At 38.7% G+C, this 20,149-nt stretch overlaps 1 protein-coding gene across 1 annotated transcript; it reads right to left on the bottom strand.

Annotated features, from left to right (window-relative positions):
* Window positions 1-3,521: 3,521 nt before the first annotated feature.
* Window positions 3,522-13,353, bottom strand: LOC116600325 (olfactory receptor 52L1-like; the record flags this gene model as incomplete). The annotated part of the gene is made up of 2 exons (XM_032360484.1): window positions 12,364-13,353; window positions 3,522-3,530 (listed from the first exon to the last, which is right to left on the bottom strand). Coding segments are annotated over exons 1-2 (999 nt in total), but the record flags the coding sequence as incomplete, so codon positions are not given.
* Window positions 13,354-20,149: the final 6,796 nt, after the last annotated feature.

Genomic DNA, 20,149 nt, shown 5'->3' with positions numbered 1-20,149 from the left:
CACAATACTTTGCTTTTTATATAGTTCCATCCCTTTATATTGTTATTGTCACAAATTACAACTTTATGTCAGTCCTTTAACATAAATTTATAATTTTTGTTTCATTTATTCTTCTCCTACCCACTTAAGCCCCCATGTTGCATCACCACTTCCTCATATCAGGGTAATTTTTGTTTTGTTTTGTCTTTAAATCATGAAGAAAAATGTTTATTAATAAATATATAATTGTCTTTTTAAAAAATTAAAAAAAATTAATTCCACTAAGGTTAACATACAATGTTGTATTAATTTCAGGTATACAACACAGTGACTCAACAATTCTATACATTAGTCAGTGCTCATCACAATAAGTGTACTATTAATTTCCTTCACTTATTGTACCCATTACCCCCAACCACCTCCCTTCTGGTAACAATCAGTTTGTTCTTTATAGGTAAGAGTGTACTTTTTGGTTTGTCTCCTTTTTCCCTTTCATTCATTTTTTTTCTTAAATTCTGCATATGGGAGCGCTTCAGTGGCTCAGTTGATTGAGAATCAACTCTTGGTTTCAGCTCAGGTCATGGTCTTGGGTTTGTGGGATCAAGCCCCATGCCAGGCTCTGGGTTCAGAAGGCAGTCTACTTGAGAATCTTTCTCTCCCTCTACCCTTCCCCCTTTTCACACATACTCTCTCTCTTTATCAAATAAATAAATCTTGAAAAAAATTCCACAGAATTGAGGGTCCATATCTGGGCTCTCTACTCTGTTCCACTGGTCTATGTGTCTGTTTTTATGCCAGTACCATGCTGTCTTGGTGATCACAGCTTTGTAGTAAAGCTTGAAATCAGGTAATGTGATGCCCCCATTTTATTTTCAACAAAACAGGAAAAAATCTACAGTGGAAAAAAGACAGTCTCTTCAATAAATGGTGCTGGGAAAACTGAACAGCTATATGTAGAAGAATGAAACTCGACCATTCTCTTACACTGTACACAAAGATAAACTCAAAATGGATTCCTATCTCATGTTGAAATCTTTTATCCATCCAAAATGTATAAAAGATTTCAACATGAGATAGGAATCCATCAGAATCCTAGAGGAGAACATAGGTAGTAATCTATTCAATATCAGTCACAGGAACTTCTTTCAAGATATGTCTCCAAAGGCAAAGGAAACAAAAGCCAAAATAAACTTCTGGGACTTCATCAAAATCAAAAGCCTCTGCACAGCAAAGGAAACAGTCAAAAAAACAAAGAGGCAACCCATGGAATGGGAGGAGATATTTGCAAATAACAGTACAGACCAAGGGTTGATATCCAGGATCTATAAAGAACTCCTGAAACTCAACACACACAAAACAGACAATCATATAAAAAACTGGGCAGAAGATATGAACAGACACTTCTCCCATGAAGACATACAAATGGCTATCAGACACATGAAAAAATGTTCATCATCACTAGCCCTCAGGGAGATTCATATTAAAACCGCATTGAGATATCACCTTACACCAGTTAGAATGGCCAAAATTAGCAAGACAGGAAACAACATGTGTTGGAGGGGATGTGGAGAAAGGGGAACCCTCTTACACTGTTGGTGGGAATGCAAGTTGGTGCAGCCTTTTTGGAGAACAGTGTGGAGATTCCTCAAGAAATTAAAAATAGAACTTCCCTATGACCCTGCAATTGCACTCCTGGGTATTTACTGCAAAGATACAGATGTCGTGAAAAGAAGGGCCATCTGTACCCCAATGTTTATAGCAGCAATTGTCACGGTCACCAAACTGTGGAAAAAACCAAGATGCCCTTCAATGGACGAATGGATAAGGAAGATGTGGTCCATATACACTATGGAGTATTATGCCTCCATCAGAAAGGACAAATACCCAACTTTTGTATCAACATGGATGGGACTGGAAGAGATTATGCTGAGTGAAATCAGTCAAGCAGAGAGAGTCAATTATCATATGGTTTCACTTATTTGTGGAGCATAACAAATAGCATGGAGGACATGGGGAGTTAGGAGAGGGAGTTGAGGGAAATTGGAAGGGGAGGTGAACCATGAGAGACTATGAATTCTGAAAAACAATCTGAGGGTTTTGAAGTGGCGGGGGGTGGGAGGTCGGGGTACCAGGTGGTGGGTATTATAAAGGGCACGGATTGCATGGAGCACTGGGTGTGGTGCAAAAATAATGAATACTGTTATGCTGAAAATAAATAAAAAATAAATTTAAAAAAAATGGAAAAAAAAATTCCACATATGAGTGAACCACCAGGCTCACCCAACCTCACCACTCCTTCCCTCCAAAACCCTCAGTTTGTTTCTCAGAGTCCACAGTCTCTCATGGTTCATCTCCCTCTCCAATTTCCCCCAACTGCCTTCTCCTCTCCATCTCCCCATGTCCTCCGTGTTATTCCTTATGCTCCACAAAGCAAAACCATATGATAATTGACTCTCTCTGCTTGACTTATTCACTCAGCATAATCTCTAACAGTCCTGTCCATGTTGATACAAAACTTGGGTATTCATCCTTTCTGATGGAGGCATAATATATGGACCACATCTTCTTTATCCATTCATCCATTGAAGGGCATCTTGGTTCTTTTCACAGCTTGGCAACTGTAGCCATTGCTGCTATGAACATTGGGGTAGAGATGGCCCTTCTTTTCATTACATCTGTATCTTTGGGGTAGTGCAATTGCAGGGTCATAGGGAAGCTCTATTTTTACTTTCTTAAGGAATCTCCACACTGTTTTCTAAAGTGGCCGAACCAACTTGCATTCTCACCAACAACGTAAGAGGGTTCCCCTTTATCTACATCTTCTTCAACACATGTTGTTTCCTGTCTTGTTAATTTTGGCTATTCTAACTTGTGTAAGGTGTTATCTCAATGTGGTTTTAATTTGAATCTCCCTGATGGCTAGTGATGATGAACATTTTTTCATGTGTCTGTTAGCTCTTCCTATGTCTTCATTGGAGAAGTGTCTGTTCATATCTTCTGCCCATTTTCTGAGATGATTATTTGTTTTGTGTGTGTTGAGTTTGAGGAATTCTTAATATATCTTGGATATCTGCCCTTTGTACTGTCATTTGCAAATATATTCTCCCATTCTGTGGGTTGCTTCTTTTGTTCTGTTGACTGTTTCCTTTGTTGTGTAGAAGCTTTTGATCTTGATGAAGTCCCAAAAGTTCATTTTCACTTTTGTTTCCTTTGCCTTTGGAGACATATCTTGAAAGAAGTTTCTGTGGCCAGTGTCAAAGAGGTTACTGCCCATGTTCTCCTCTAAGATTCTGAGGGATTCCTGCCTCACGTTTAGGTCTTTTATCCATTTTGAGTTTATCTTTGTGTACAGTGTAAGAGAATGGTCGAGTTTCATTTTCTAGCCAAAGCTGTCCAATTTTCCCAGCACCATTTATTGAAGAGACTGTCTTTTTTCCACTGTTTATTTTTTCCTGCTTTATCAAAGATTATTTGACCATGAAGTTGAGGGTCTATATCGGGGCTCTCTACTCTGTCCCACTGGTCTGTGTGTCTGTTTTTATGCCAGTACCGTGCTGTCTTGGTGATCACAGCTTCATAGTTATCTTGAAATCATGCAATGTCTTGTCCCCAGTTTTGTTTTTCTTCTTCAGCATTTCACTAGCAATTTGGGGTCTCTTCTGGTTCCATACAAATTTTAGCATTGTTTGCCCCACCTCTTGGAAAAATGCCGGTGGAATTTTGATTGGAATGACATCGAAAGTATAGATTGCTCTAGGCAGTGTAGACATTTTAACAATGTTTATTCTTCTGATCCATGAGCATGGAATGGTCTTCCATCTTTTCGTGTCTTCTTCAATTTCTTTCATGAGTGTTCTGTAGTTCCTCGAGTACAGATCCTTTACCTCTTTGGTTAGGTTTATTCCCAAGTATCCTATGGTTCTTGGTGCTATAGTAAATGGAATCGATTCTCTAATTTCCCCTCTGTATTTTCATTGTTAGTGTATAAGACAGCTAGTTACATAAGTTAGTGTATACGAAATGATTTTTGATTTTGTATCCTACCACATTACTGAATTGCTGTATGAGTTCTAGTAGTTTGGGGGTGGAGTCTTTTGGGTTTTTCATGTAAAGTATCATGTCATCTGCAAAGAGAGAGAGTTTGTCTTCTTCATTGCCAATTTGAATACCTTTTATTTCTCTTTGTTGTCTGATTGCTGTTGCTAGGACTTCTAACACTATGTTGAACAAGAGTGGTGAGAGTGGGTATCCTTGTTGTATTCCTGATCTCAAAGGGAAGGCTCTCAGCTTTCCCCATTGAGGTTGATATTCATTGTGGGTTTTACATAGATAGATTTTATGAAGTTGAGAAATGTTCCCTCTATCCCTATGCTTTGAAGCATTTTAATCTGGAATGGATACTGTATCTTGTCAAATGCTTTTTCTGAATCAATTGAGAGGATCATTTGGTGCTTCTCTCTTCTCTTGTTGATTTGTTTGAGCCTGATTGTTGGTATTATGGAGGGCACATATTGCATGGAACACTGGGTGGGGTGCATAAACAATGAATTCTGGAACAGTGAAAAGAAATTAAAAAAATAAATAAAAGTTTTTTAAAAAAAGCACTTATCAAACTCAACACCCAGAAAATAAATAATCCAGCCAAGACATGGGCAGAAGACTTGAACAGACACTTCTCCAAATGAGAAATACAGATGGCCAGAAGACACATGAAAAAATGCTCCACATCACTTGCCATTAGGGAAATACAAATTGAAACCACAATGAGATTTTATCTTACACCAGCTAGAGTGGCTAAAATTAATAAGACAAGGAACAACAAATGTTGGCGAGGATGTGGAGAATGCAGAACCCTCTTACACTGTTGGTGGGAATACGAGCTTGTGCAGCTACTCTGGAGAACAGTATGGAAGTTCCTCAAGACATTAAAAATAGAGCTAACCTATGACCCATCAATCGCACTACTGGGTATTTACCCCAAAGATATAGATGTAGTGTAAAAAAGGGGCCATGCATCCCAGTGTTCATAGCAGCAATATCCACAACAGCCAAACTGTGGAAGGAGGTGAGATATCCTTCAGCAGACAAGTGAATTAGAAGATATGATTCACATATACAATGAAATATTACTCAGTCATCAGAAAGGATGAATACCTACCATTTGCATTGAAATGGATGGAACTGGAAGGGATTATGCTAAGTGAAATAAGTCAAACAGAAAAAGACAATTATCATATGGTTTCACTCATATGTGGAACATAAGGAATAGTGTGGAGGATCATAGGGGAAGGGAGGGAAAACTGAATGGGAAGAAATCATAGAGGGAGACAAACCATGAGAGACTCTGAGCACTGGGAAACAAACTAAAGGTTATGGAAGGGAGAGGTTGGGAGGATGTGATAACCAGGTAATAGGCATTAAGAAGGGCATGTGTTGGGATGAGCACTGGGTGTTATTGCGGCTAATGAATCATTGTACACTACATCAAAAACTAATGATGTACTAAATGTTGACTATAATTGAACATAGTAATTTAAAAAAGTGAGAGGCAAAAAAAAAAAAAAGAACAGCTTTTCTGAGTGATTGTTCTAGTTACAGACATTGTTGAATATCTCTTGGGGGTCTGTGATGAGGAATTAAGGTAAAACCAGCCAGATTCATTTTCTGATTTTTTTTCTCCTTTACCAAACAAGAAGGAAAAGGAAGGAAAATAATGAAAAGACTCTGTTTAGTTTTTTTTTAACCATTTCTTTGTTAATATCTCATTTTGCTCACACATTGTTAACCTAGTTTTATTTGCTTGTATCTCTATGTGTTCTTGTAGTTTACTGAACTTCTTTAAAAAGATTATTCTGAATTCCTTGTCAGACAGTTCCTGCATCACCACTTTCTTACTGCAGTTTTATTAGATTCCTTTGGTGATTTTGTGCTTACCTGAATCTTTGGGATCCTCATATCCTTGTACTGCTATCTGTGCATTGAGGTAATCAGTCTCCTTTCCATATGCTATAGCTTTGCTGTTCAGCTCAGCTTGGGGTACTGAATGGGTCAGCTGGTAGCAACAGTAGCACAAGGCTTGCTTTGTGGTCAGGTAGAGCCACTGTCCAGGCTTCCCTGGTTGTGTAGGTCCATAGGCTATGCTCTTTGATTGTGAAGAGTTTCTGGCTGAGCTGTCTGCATGGGCAGGACCACAGGCTGTGTTCAACAATCAGGCAGGAACATAGGCTGAGGGAGACTGTAAGCTAGGTTCCAAGACTAGGCTAGATCAAGGGTCATTGTTAGGTTATGCAGGCTAGAGGCTAGGCTCAACAGTTGCACATGGCTGCTGACTTTCAGTTTGTTTAGAGTGGAGTGTTTTTTTTATCATTTTTTTCTGCTTTTACCATTTTGTCATTCTTTGAAAATCATTTTTTGTCATTTGATCAGGACTTCCTGGTCAAGCCCAACAGTGAATTTGGTTCCCTGCCTGGATGAGGTCATAGAATAGAGTCCAAAGCTAGTAATGCTTATTTACTGGGGACTCAAATCAGGCAGAACTGCCAGCTAAGCTCACTGGCCAGATGGATCCATGAGCTTAGGTCTGCAGATGGGGTGATCCACTGGCTGAGATCTCTACTCAGCTTCCACAGCAGGAAGGCTGTTCTCTAGCATCTGAGCACTAGTTGTGGTAAACACTTACCCCTATTTTCCATCTCTATATTATGCCCTGTTGTCAAGCCATGCAGATTAACTCATGATCCTTATGAGGCAAGACCTGAGTGGACCTCCCAGAAATCACCCTGCAATGTTGGTGGAGCTGGATGTCCATACTGGGCTCTCCTTTCTTCCTGGAGAAACTGGATAGGACCTTTCAATGCCGTTCTGTGCTATCCTGGTAGAGGCACAAATCAGGCAAAGTGAAACCTCTCCTCTTACTCTTCTAATGCAGTCTTTCTGGGTCTCTGTGGTCCAGGAGAATGCTACAGCCTCACCCTGTGGTTATGGGATTTTCACAACAGTGTCTTGTCTATGGATAACAGCTAGTTTGTCTTCTTGTGAAGAGGACTAAGGTCAGGCAACTTCTGTTACCATCTTGATGATATCATCCCATTTTCTGTTTGTCCTTGGTAAGTGCTATTAGGGCTTTTGGACTGAAAACATGATTTACTTCTTCCCTCTCAAAGTTACTTTTTTTGTTTTTTTTTTTACATCTGCAGAAGTTATAGCTGGAAGTTTGTACCTTTGACCTCCTTCACCCATTTCCCCCACCCCACCCCCATACGCTGCCTATGGAAATCAGCAATTTGTTCTCTCTTTCCGTGAGTATGGTGTTTTTTTTTTTTTGTTTGTTTGTTTGTTTGCTTTTTTTTTTTTTAAGATTTTACATACAGTATTTCTTTTCTGACTTACTTCACTTAGCATACTGCTCTCAAGGTCTATCCATGATGTTGCAAATGACTGGATTTCCTTTTTTATGGCTAAAAAATAATCTATTATGTGTGTATATTATATATATATTACATATATGGAAAATATATATCCCACAATATAGTATGCACACACACCCCACAGTTTGCTATTCATTCACCTGTTACTCATTCATCTATTGAGGAACACTCAGGCTATTCCCATGTCTTGCTATCATGAATTATGCTGCAATGAACCTAGGGATGCAGATATCTCTTTGAGATACTGATTTCATTTCTTTTGGATATATATCCAGCATTGGGATTGTGGAATCATATGGTAGTTCTGCTTTTACTGTTTTGAGGAACTTCTATGGGGCTTTCCATAGTAGCTGCACTAATTTACAATACCCATTAACCAATTTATCAATTCCCATTAACAGCCTACAAGTGTTTCCTTTTCTGGGACACCTGAGTGGCTTAGTCAGTTAAGCATCTGCCTTTGGCTCAGGTCATGATCCCAGCATCTTGGGATCAAGTCCTGCATCAGGCTCCTTGTTCATTGGGAAGCCTTCTTCTCTGTCTCCTTCTGTTGCTCCCCTGCTTGTGCCCTCTCTCTCTCTCTGACAAATAAATAAATAAAATCTTTTTTTTAAAGCTTCCTTTTCTCCACATTCTCACCAACACTTGTTATCTCTTGTTTTCTTGATGATAGCCATTCTAACATTCCATATCCACAAGAGGTGATACCTCATTGTGGTTTTGATTTGCATTTCTCTGATGGTCAGTGATGTTGAGCACCTTTTCATGCACCTGTTGGCCACTTGTAATGTCTATTCATTTCCTCTGCCCATTTTTAATGGGACTATTTTTTTCTATTAACTTGTATAAGATCTTCATACAATTTGTATAATAATCTCTTATCAGATATACAGTTTGCAAATATTTTCTTCAGTTCCATAGTTGCTCTCCACTTTGTTGATGGTTTCCTTGCTGTGCAGAAGCTTTGTGGTTTGATGTTCTACCACTTGTTTAGCTTGGACTTTGATGCTTTTTCTTACGATATCAAATCCAAAAAATCATTAAGAAGGCCAAAGTCAAAAAGTTTACCTCTTCTGTCTCCTTTGAAGTGTTTTATGGCTTCATGTCTTACATTCAGGTCTTAAATCCATTTTGAGTTGATTATTATGTATGGTGTAAGATTAGGTCCAGTTTTACTCTTCTGCATATGGATATCCAGTTTTCCCAACACTATATATTGAAGAGAGAATCCTTTTCCCACTGTATATTTGTATTTGCCTTGTTCTAATTAAATTGTCCATATATGCATGTGTTTATTTCTAGAGACTCTATTCTGGTCCACTGATTTGTGTATAGGTTTTATGCCAATATGATATTTTGATTACTATCAAAACTATTACTATTACAAAACCATTACCTTTGTTATATAGTTTGAAATCAAATGACTAAAGAGATACATAAATAATAATTCAATGAAATTTCTAGAATATGCAGAAATATTCTAGGATTGGTTCAAATACTTTCAAATATTTCTGGAATTTATAAATCTACTGCATTGACTTTATAGAAAAATCAGAGTGAAGAAATCTATAAACCAGGGAAGGTATGTATGTGTGGAGGGTAGAATTATAAGTTAGGGAAAGGACTGGGGAAAGTTAAATCTCGATGCAGATGTGAAAAATGTTCTTAGTAAGAGATTCAGGAGGTGGGAATGCGAGCTGATGCAGCCACTCTGGAAAACAGTATGGATGTTCCTCAAAAAGTTGAAAATAGAGCTACCCTATAACCCAGCAATGGTACTACTGGGTATTTACCCTAAAGATACAAATGTAATTATCTGAATGCTATGGAATGATGTCAATTAGATGCCCCCCCCAACTTCCTTTCTAGTAACATGAACTGGGTAAAGCTTACAAAAGGATTGTCATGATTAGTAAAATGCATCCTGTTTATATGTCATAATTAGTAAAGTTTACCCAAATGTTTATAGCAGCAATGTCCAGAATAGCAAAACTATGGAAAGAACCTAGATGTCCATCAACAGATGAATGGGTAAAGAAGATGTGGTGTATAGATACACAATGAAATACTATGAAGCCATCAAAAGAAATGAAATCTTCCCATTTGCAATGAAGTGAATAGAACTAGAGCATATTATGTTGAGCAAAATAGCAAAATAAGTCAGTCAGAGAAAGAGAAAGAAATACTCCAGAGAAAGACAAAATTATCATCTGATCTCTCTGATATGAAGAATTTGAGAGGCAGGGCGGGGAGTTGTGTGGGGTAGGGAGGGAGAAAATGAAACAAGATGGGATCAGGAGGGAGACAAACCATAAGATACTCTTAATCTCACTAAACAAACAACCGAGGGTTGCTGGGTGGAGGTGAGGAGGTAGGGATAGGGTGGCTGGGCTATGGACATTGGGAGGGCAAGTGCTATGGTGAGTGCTGCGAAATGTGTGAGCCTGATGAGCCTGGACAAATAATACGCTATATGTTAATAGACTCTGCAAATTAAAAAAAAAAAAAGAGATTCAAGATTCAAGAAATAATCCAAGTTTAGAATCGTTAGAACTGATAACAAATTGAAAGCCATCATTTAGTGACTTGATGAGGGAACTGTTCTTGTATTAGCAGAGCAACTGGGTCAGTGCAGTCCTCTCTGTGCAAAATATGACAAGAAAAGTTAGAGCCAAAAAGCCTGTGTTAATATTAGGTTAAATGGATATAAGTTCAAACATTAAAATATTTTCATACTATTGATAAATGTTTAACATGGGTAAGCAAGGAAATCAGGGAAGGCACAAATAAACACTGCTAGGAATAAAACAGGGGATATATGGGGTGTACTGTAGCCAAAATAGAAAATAAAACAGTAAGAAAATGACATAAACATTTTCTGATAGTAAAATTGAATGAGTAAAATAAACATTTTTAGACAAGAACTGAAAACCTTTTCAAAAAAAAATTCCAAAAGACATCCTTCAGGAAGAAAACATATCCTACCTGGATGGTCTGATAGGAAAAATATCTACTCCTTAGGCTATATGTTAGTCAGCTACAAAAAGATTCTCCCGAAACATAGTGGCTTAACCCAGATACAAGCTTCTGTTCCGGGTTTAAGTCAAGGTGGTGGCCCAGATGGCATCAGGGACACAGGCTCTTCTATAGTGTTGCTCTGACAGCTTTAGCACACATTTCTATCTTTTTTTTTCCTATTTAATTTAGTTCTCACTTATTTACATAAATTTACATTTCTAAATATAAATATAATAAATTTATATTTTTATATTTATAAATTTACCCTTTGAAAAAGTATTTGATAGCATAGCATTTGTTTTTCTTCTCTAATCCAATGATGATAGTATAATAAAATTTGTGTTTTTATTGCCTATAAGTTATTCTTTCAAGTTGTTTTGAACATGCCATAATTATATCCATATTTCTATCTTGTGGTTGAAGGAAGCTCTTCAGATCCCACCATCATACTCATATCCCAAGCATCAGCAAGTGGTGTAAATGGGAGGAGAGAACAAACTGCTACTTGGAATAACCTACCTAAACTAAGTACCTCTAGGGCCATGAAGGTTTTCCTGTGGATGTGATACAACATAGAGCACAGTCTGGACTTCCCCAGGACAACTCACCCGAGTTCAAGTCGAGGCCTATGACCAAGCTGTTGAGAACATGTAATTGCTTCTGCAATAAGAACTCATAGGACTCCTCCCTAATTCACCCACATGTGCCAACCAAACTGAAGACTTTATACTCCATCCCTGTACCTGAAACTATTCATTAGGAGTAAAATTTAAAAGAAAGAAGAAATTGGAACATTGACCCTTCCAGTCCCTCCTTTCAACCACTATGGAGTCCCAGGGTAGGACCCTCTCAACACCAGAGCACTATAGCAAGGCAGCAATGACTTGCATCTTCCAGGACTGAATAAAATTTGTTGCTACATAGAAATACAAAAGAGTTAAGCCATATTTTAGGGCAACATCCAACAAACAGGATGCACTTTACTAATTATGGCAATCATCTTGTGAGCTTTACCCAATTTATGTTACTAGAAAGGAAGGTGGGGGGCATCTAATTGACATCATTCCATATCCACATTTTTGGAAGAGAAATTCTTCTCCCAAGTGCCCAAACTACGTCTACATGTATCAATAAAGCTGTGTTTACCAGTACCAGAATCTAGCACATTTTATAGTTAATAAATAATAATACTTACCTGGGTGTTCTGCTTTATTAAATTAAGACTTATAAAACACATGTATATTTAATACTGGTCTTATTTCTTCTTTATCCTAATCAAAAATATGAACAGATGAAAAATGCAAACAGAACTTCTTAAAAAGAAATCCATTCTACACAATATACATTTCTTCCTTGAAAATAGTTTTGTATTTTATTTTTCTAAGAACCTATTTTAGTGTCTCCCCAATTAAATTAATTTAAATACATGACTAACAGTCATATTGTAACAAGAGGTGTTTTCTGACATATTGGCAGTATGAAATGATTTGAGAGACTCTGTTGCTACACAGAACCTGAGTGACCTAGAGCTAATAGCACTAACTTCAAGAATGTGAAGACACTCTAAAACCAAAGACACTGGGATTTCCCATTCCCTTACCAGATGCTGTTGTACACTTATTAGATGAAGCCAGGAAAAAAATGGCTTATCCAAAGCTCTTTTCTCCAGTCCTCAAGTCCCCTCAACACAGGCATAGAGAAATGTTGGGATTAAAAGCAAAAGAAGCCATAGGAAAATAATCACAACTCCAGCTATCTAGGTAACCAAATTAGTGATGGAGCTGAGTCCCCAGTGGTGTTCTTTGCCAGGAGACTAGCAGGACAGAAAGAACTCCTCACTGCAGAATAATCTCTATCCACAGAGTCTAGGCCAGACAGGGACTCTTGGCTGTACCTTTGGCAGCAACCTCAGAAGAAAATAATGGGGATGTGTTCAGATCTGTCCTTTTAGGGAGAAAACCCTCACCACTCGCTGGCGGATCTGCCGGGTCTTCACCCCATAGACAAGAGGATTGAGTGCAGGTGGCACAAGGAGGTAGAGGGTGGCCAGAAGAACATGAACATGATGGGGTACATGGTGGCCAAAGCGATGAGTGAGAAAGGAGAACATCCCTGGAATATAGAAGATCAGGATGACACAAATATGAGATCCACATGTGCTAAAGGCCTTAAGACGAGCCTCTCCCCCTGGTACCTTCAGCACAGTCTGAAGGATGAGACCATAGGAAATACCAATGGCGACAACATCTATCCCAACCACAAGCAGGGCCACTGCCAACCCGTAAGCTCTGTTTACTGTGGTTTCTGAGCAGGCCAGTTTTACCACAGCCATATGTTCACAATAGGCATGGCCTATGATGGTGGCCCGGCAGAAGACGAGTCTCTGCAACAGGATAGGGAAGGGGAGGAGGAGGACCAATCCCCGTACCAGCACTGCCATCCCAATGCGCCCTATGATCCCTGGATGCAAGATGGTAGAATGGTGCAGAGGCTGACAAATGGCTACATAGCGATCCAGAGCCATAGCCACAAGTACACCTGACTCCATGGAAGAGAACGCATGGATGAAGAACATCTGGATCAGGCAGACAGTGTACCCAATCTCATGGGCATGAACCAGGAGTACCGCAAGGGTTTTGGGCGCAGTGGAGGAGGCCAGCACCAGGTCAATGCCAGAGAGCATGGCCAGAAAGAGGTACATAGGCTGGTGCAAGGATGAGTCAGTCCAGATGATGAAGATGATGCTCACATTGCCCATTACAGCAAGAAGATAAAGGACACACAGTGGCAATGCTATCCAGTGCTGGCTTTCCTCCAAACCGGGGATGCCCATCAGGAAAAAAGAAGGATGGAGTAGCCTCCAGCTCGAATTACTAAGGGCCATCGTCAATGGCTTGGACACAGAAGAGAGAAAAGAAACCAAAATCATGATCTCTCCATTCCTGGTGGGTTATCCCAGTGTCTAGATCTGGCCACCATCTTCATGAGAAGGAAGAAGCTGAAAGTGAAACACAAGCAAATAAGTGAGATACAAAGAAGAGAATCCCCTGGTCTTGAGATAATGTCTTCAAGGTGAGACATCCACAATTCTGAACTACAATGGGTCTAGTTTCATTTACAGATAAGAGTACACACTCTGCTTTTAGAGAGATGTTTAAACTCTACCATTCAATTACTTCTTACTTGGAATTTGAGCAGCCCCTCTTGCCATTGCTGAACGCTGTAAATCAATCTGTTCTCTTTAAAGTATTCTCCCTCAGTTTCCACAACACAGCAGCCTCCAGTTGTCCCTCCTATGTCTCCCTTCCCACCCCCTTCTTCATCTACCTCTCTCTTATGTGGTGTTGATTTCAGGGTCCCATCCTCTCCTCTCTTCCCTGTTCTGTACATTATCTCTGATTGAGTTCATCCATTTATTAATATTGTAACCAATTACATCCTTAACTTCTCCCAAATCCAGGTTTCTGAGTCAAATACTTTTCTGCAACCCAGATCTATTTTGCATTTATCTATACCTAAATATCTATACCACACACTCAAGGAATTCAAGACTGAATTAACTTGTTTACTCCCCCAATCCACTCTACCTCCTTCATGCTCATAGCTTTGTATGTTAAATCACTATATGTACCTATTCAATCCAATGTAGAAACCTGTAAGGATCCTTTCTCATTCTTATCTCTCCTCTCTTTTACTTGTGACCAGTTCCTGTTGACTACAGTTTAAACCCTTTTGATCCAGTCATTCTTCTTAGCCCCCAGTGTCACTGCTTAGTGACACACTCCTAACCTCCATCCCCTTAGATCTCTCTGACTTTGATTTCATACCTTTCAAACAAGTCTCCATGTAGTAGGAGGGTGTTTTGTAACATACAGATGTCATCTTCTCACTTCTGAAATTAAAACATTTAGTCCATTAAACCCATGGAATAAAATCATACATTTAAGACTGGTGTACAAAATTTCAAAGTTTATCTGATATACATCACCTTAAATCAATTGTAGTTATCATTATTATTAACATTTATAAAAAACATTGCTAAATATGAGATTATGGCCTCTTTCCTTTTTACTTTGTCCACATGAATCTGTTTCTGTCTCAAATTTTTGCTGTTTATGTCTCACCATGAAGTCATGATGATTCAGTGTTCTTGAAACCCCCATATTAACAAGTCATACAATTAAACAGGTGTTCTGTTTACTCTTCTCCATGCGATTCACTTCTAGGGCATTAAAACAAACAACATGACACTGGATCTGTTTGCATCTATATTTTTGTCTTAAGAAACAGACATGGTCTGAAATAATTGTATTTTTATACATAAGGGAGAGGTTCACATGTATATCTATATAAAAAAGAGTCAGTGAAGACTCAGGTCCTTCAGATTGTGCATCTATAGATCACTCCTAGTGTCATTTTCATGAATCAATGATGACTACAGTATTGTTTCCAATCTCTGAACATAGCAGTTACAAAAATCTGAAATGACAGATAGGCACATAACTCCCAGTGTGTTTTCCTTCCATATTCAAATCCACTTATAACTGCAAGTAACAGTAACATATTTTTATTCAGACCTCCAGGAAAATCCCATAATTACAAAAATTCACATTTTAGTACTTGACATTCTGTGTGGTGAGAAAATTAAGTATCTTTCTTAACTACACCCTCTCTGCTGTAGGTTTCAGCCTATGTCTCAGTTTTCAGCTGAGGAGTCAGAGAACAGCTCTCCGTTTGTGGGAGGTCACCCATTGTTTTGATAGGAGCAGTGTCAGCAGAGAAGTGGACGATGGAGCCCAATACAATGGGTAAGGGAGAGAGAGCAGACACACAGGTACCTGAGTACCACCTGCCTCTTTATGCTGTGTGATTTGTAGTCTAGAGCAAAAGCCTAGGGCTATTTCTTAAAAATTAATTGCTAAAGTCAACAAGAGGTGCCCCAGTGATTCTTAGAGGAAAAGCAGAACAGACTTTTTTCCCAAGACCTAAGGGAAGATATATTTAGTTCTCTGAGCAGGAAGCAGAGTACAATTAGCGAAGAACTGGAGTTGTACATTCATATTTATTCACATAAATTCAGTCCAAGCAACCTGTCTTCTATGAAGCCATCCCTAAATTCTGTAAGGCGTCATGGCATGCCTCCTTTTCTTCCCTATCAAATCACTTTACCAGTCATGTCATTGCACTGACTCCCTTGTACTGGAAAACCTATCAGTGTGTTGGTGCTTGGAGATCAGGGGCTATGTCTTGCTTGAGGCAGCAGTCCTGGGGCAAGTTTCAGAAGTACAGAATCTAGCTAGTACTTAGCAATGTTTACTTAATACTTTATGATTATATTATAATATTATATTACTAATACTATATTATATAATGTAACATTAAATATTACAATATTATTTTACAAATAAATAGATGAGTATATAAAACAACCATAGACACAAACTTGAGGGATTAGCAGATGTGGGTATCTGTGAGGGATGAACTGATTGGGCCTCATGCTCCTCACCTGAAGTGATGTTCTGGGTGCTTCATGTCAGAAGGAACCCTGTTGAATCTCTATGCCAGAAAAGTCTATAGCAGGATCCCAGCTGTGTGTCAGAATTGAGGGCCACCTCTGGTCACTGCTGGTCACTTCTATCACTATCTCTGTCATTGCAGGCAGGGAGTGCAGGCAGCTCTCTGTGGACTATGGCTTGTCCATAATCTCTAAAGTGTCATGGAATTGATCATAGTGGTAAAAGAGAGACTCAGGGACACGGAGATTATGAGAGGGCATAGAAACAATGGGTTCACAATGATGACCTACTAGGAGAGGGAAAAACAAAAATCAAACCCTTAGAGGCAGCGTTCAGGTGTCAAATTCAAGACACATATACAATCAGCAAAATACGCCTGGTACAGGGGGACAATTCTCCTGATCTCCAGGCTACCTCTGAGTATGCATATCTCACAGTCTTGATTCAGGAGAGAACTGAGAAAAAGGAGAAAATTGCCAGACTCAAAGTTTCCATTATGGTCTTCTCTGCTCAGCTACAGAAATACCCTGAATCCCCAGTTTAGTCTACATGATGACCGCCTGCCCCATGAGACTAACATGAGACTAACAATGATGAAGGGGATTTTACATTCAAAAAAGCTATACAGAAATTTCTGAATACCAAAAAGGAAACCAAACACATCACTTGGGTTCAAAGATAAAGATTTCCAGGATGATCTTCTCCTAGCTCTGGCAAGACTTGGGTTAAGTGGGTTAATTAACTATGTCTACATGCATCGTATATGATGATGAGGATGTCAAGCTAGGATGCTAAAGTCCTCTGCGAATGACTATGAAGATTCAACCATGGCTTTCGTTAGTATTGGAAAACTCAAAGGTTACCTTACAGCAATGCATGGTCTGAAGGGCAGAAGCTAAGAGGAATTGAACAGAAAGGTTTAGTTTTGAGAAGTCAGACCTGGGGAGAACAGCTACTCTGAGGCAAAAGAAAATAAACTTAAGACAACAAAAGTTGTCAGACCAGATGTATTGGAAGACTCAGAGCCGCAGTAGCCAACCAAGGAATAGCTCCTATCACAAGGGCTATGAGAAAGCAGAAATCAGCTGTCACTAGCCTTCTCCAAAATGATAAGTCCCAAATGTGACCTCAATTCCCACACCTGAAATCCTGTGCATGGACTTTTAGTTGGTCCTCATCTTCACTCTAAAAGGTAAGTCCATTCTTGATACTTCTCCAAAGCAAAGCTGATGACTGTGAACAAGGCACTGGGAAGTTAAGATGTTATTACCATTTGACAGGTCTCAAAGGACACACAGATACACCTGGACAGAGCCCATGTTAGCCTCCACATTGGCTGGAGGCACAGGGAGCTAAGTCTCCAGGGATAGCTGATTAGGCAGGAGAGTTGGTTATTTCCCTCAAATAACCATCCTGTACTACATAAGAGGGGAGGGAACTGAAAGACACTTGTGAAGTTCACAGTCCCATAATACTAAAATACAGAGATCTAACCACGGTACCTTAGAATACTTCCCCTTCCCCCACAACCCATCACCATGTTACTAAGGTCTGTATACAGCAGTTTGAGGAGGTTTTTTTTTTTTTTTTTTTTTTTGCCTAATACATCATGTCCCACTATCAACAAAAAATTACAAGTCATATAAAAAGCAAAACACATAATTTAAAGAGACAAAGCATGCATCAGGTCCAGACATGGCAGGGTAGCTGGAATTATCAGACTAGGAATTTTAAACAATTATGAACAATAGGTTAAGGGCTCTAATGGACAAAGTACACATCATGCATATAGGCAATATAAGCAGAGAAATGGAAATACTAAGAAGAAAACAAAAAGAAATGCTAGAAATTAAAACCAACACTGTAACAGAAAGGAAAAATGACTTTGATGGGTTTATTAGTAGAATATATATGGCAAAGGAAAGACTCTCTGAGCTTGAGAATAGATCAATAGAATCCTCCAAAACTGAAAAGCAAAGGGAACAAAGTCCAAAAAAAAAAAAAAATGAACAGAATATCAAATGTCTGTGGGACAACTAAAAGGGGTAACATATGCAAAATGGGGTTACAAGAAGAAGAAAGAGAGAAAGGAAGAAATATTTGAAACAATGATGACAGAATTTCCCCCAAATGATTGTCAGACACCAAACCACATCCAGGAAGCTCAGAAAACACCAAAAAGGATCAGTGCCCCAAACAACTACATCTAGGCAATATCATTTTCAAACTACCAAACATCAAAGATAAAGAAAAAAATAATGAAAGAGGTTATGGGAGTAAAAACACCCTACATATAGAGGAATAAAGATAAGAATTACAACTGACTTCACCTCAGAAAATATGCAAGAAAGAAAAGAGAGGAATGAAATATTTAAACAGTTAAGAGACAGAAAACAATAACCCAGAATTCTCTACCCTGTGAAATTTTCCTTCAAAAGTGAATGAGAAATAAAGGTTTTTCTCAGACAGACAAAAATCTCACTGGGTATGACACATGACAAAGAGGACCACACATGTCTGTCTCACAGGCTCTGTTGCAATGTAACATTGACAATTCCTCACCAAGAGATTAAGTCTAACTTTCTTGAATCTGAGTGGCCTTGGTGATCCACTGACGATAGAATGTAACAGAAGTTCAATCCAGAAAAGGCCATTCAGCATCTGTTTGCATGTCTTGGAATGTTTCCTTCCTGGATGCTCCCTCCAAGAAGCACCTTCTTAGAATCCAGGTGCCATGCAATAAGAAGTCTAAAACCACATGAAGAGGCCTTGGGTAGGCCTTCTAGTCAACACTCCCAATTAAGCCCAGTCTTAAAATCATGCCAGCCCAGGAGCAGACATATGAGTGAAGATGTCTTCCACTGATTCCAAACCCTAGCCACATGATTATTTTCACCTGTTTGAGTAGAAGGACGCTACTGACCTCTACTCCACTGTACTGCTTTTGAATTCCTGACCCACGGTATCCACGAGAATGATAAAATAGATGCTATATTATGCCACTATGTTTATGGTGGTTTTCTAGAAAGAGCAGATAACAAGAGCACCAAATTTTTATGAAATAATTTGGAATTTTACTTATGAGTCATTATTGATTTTTTTTAAAGCATATCACTGTCATTAAATTTTTTTTTGAATTTTTAAGTTCACAACTACACTAGCAAAATTCATTTCTATTTGGCTGTGACTCTTTACTAAATTCCTTGTTCATACCAATTTCTAGTATTTTTTTCCAAATAAAATCTTTTTTATTTTTTTTTAAATTTAAATTCAATTAGCTAACATGTAGTACATCATTAGTTTTTGATGTAGTGTTCAATGATTCATTCGTTGCATCTAACACTCAGTCCTCATCACATCACATGCCCTCCTTAATGCCTATCACCCTGCTACCCCATCCACAACTCTCTGTTTATTTCACAGAGTCCAGAGTCTTCATGGTTTGTCTCCCTCTATGATTTCTTCCCATTCAGTTTTCCCTCCCTTCCCCTATGATCCTCCACACTATTCCTTATGTTCCACATATGAGTGAAACCATATGATAATTGTCTTTTTCTGTTTGACTTATTTCACTTAGCATAATCCCTTCCAGTTCCATCCATGTCGATGCAAATGGTAAGTATTCATCCTTACTGATGGCTGAGTAATATTTCATTGTATATGTGAATCATATTTTCTAATCCATTTTTCTGCTGAAGGATATTTCAGCTCCTTCCACAGTTTGGCTATTGTGGATATTGCTGCTATGAACACTGGGGTGCATGGTCCCTTTTTGACACTACATCTATATCTTTGGGGTAAGTATCCAGTAGTGACATTGCTGCATCATAGGTAAGCTCTATTTTTAATGTCTTGAGGAACTTCCCACATACAGTAAAAGAGGATTCCTCTTTCTCCACACCCTCAAAAACATTTGTTGTTCTCTATCTTGTTAATTTTTGCCTTTCTAACTGGTATAAGGTAGAATTTCATTGTGGTTTTGATTTGTATTTCCTTCATGGCTAGTGATGTTGAACATTTTTTCATGTGTCTGTTAGCCATTTGTATGTCTTTGGAGAAGTGTCTGTTTACATCTTCTGTCCATTTCTTGACCAGATTATTTGTTTTTTGGATGTTGAGTTTGAGAAATTCTTTATAACTCTTGGATATTAGTCATTTATATGTAATGTCATTTGCAAATACCTTCTCCCATTCCTTGGGTTGCCTCTT

The sequence above is a fragment of the Mustela erminea genome, chromosome 9, assembly GCF_009829155.1.
Source record: "Mustela erminea isolate mMusErm1 chromosome 9, mMusErm1.Pri, whole genome shotgun sequence".
Taxonomy (NCBI): Eukaryota; Metazoa; Chordata; class Mammalia; order Carnivora; family Mustelidae; genus Mustela; species Mustela erminea.
The sequence above is the reverse complement of the archived record's forward strand: the minus strand, read 5'-3'. Positions and strand labels throughout refer to the sequence as shown.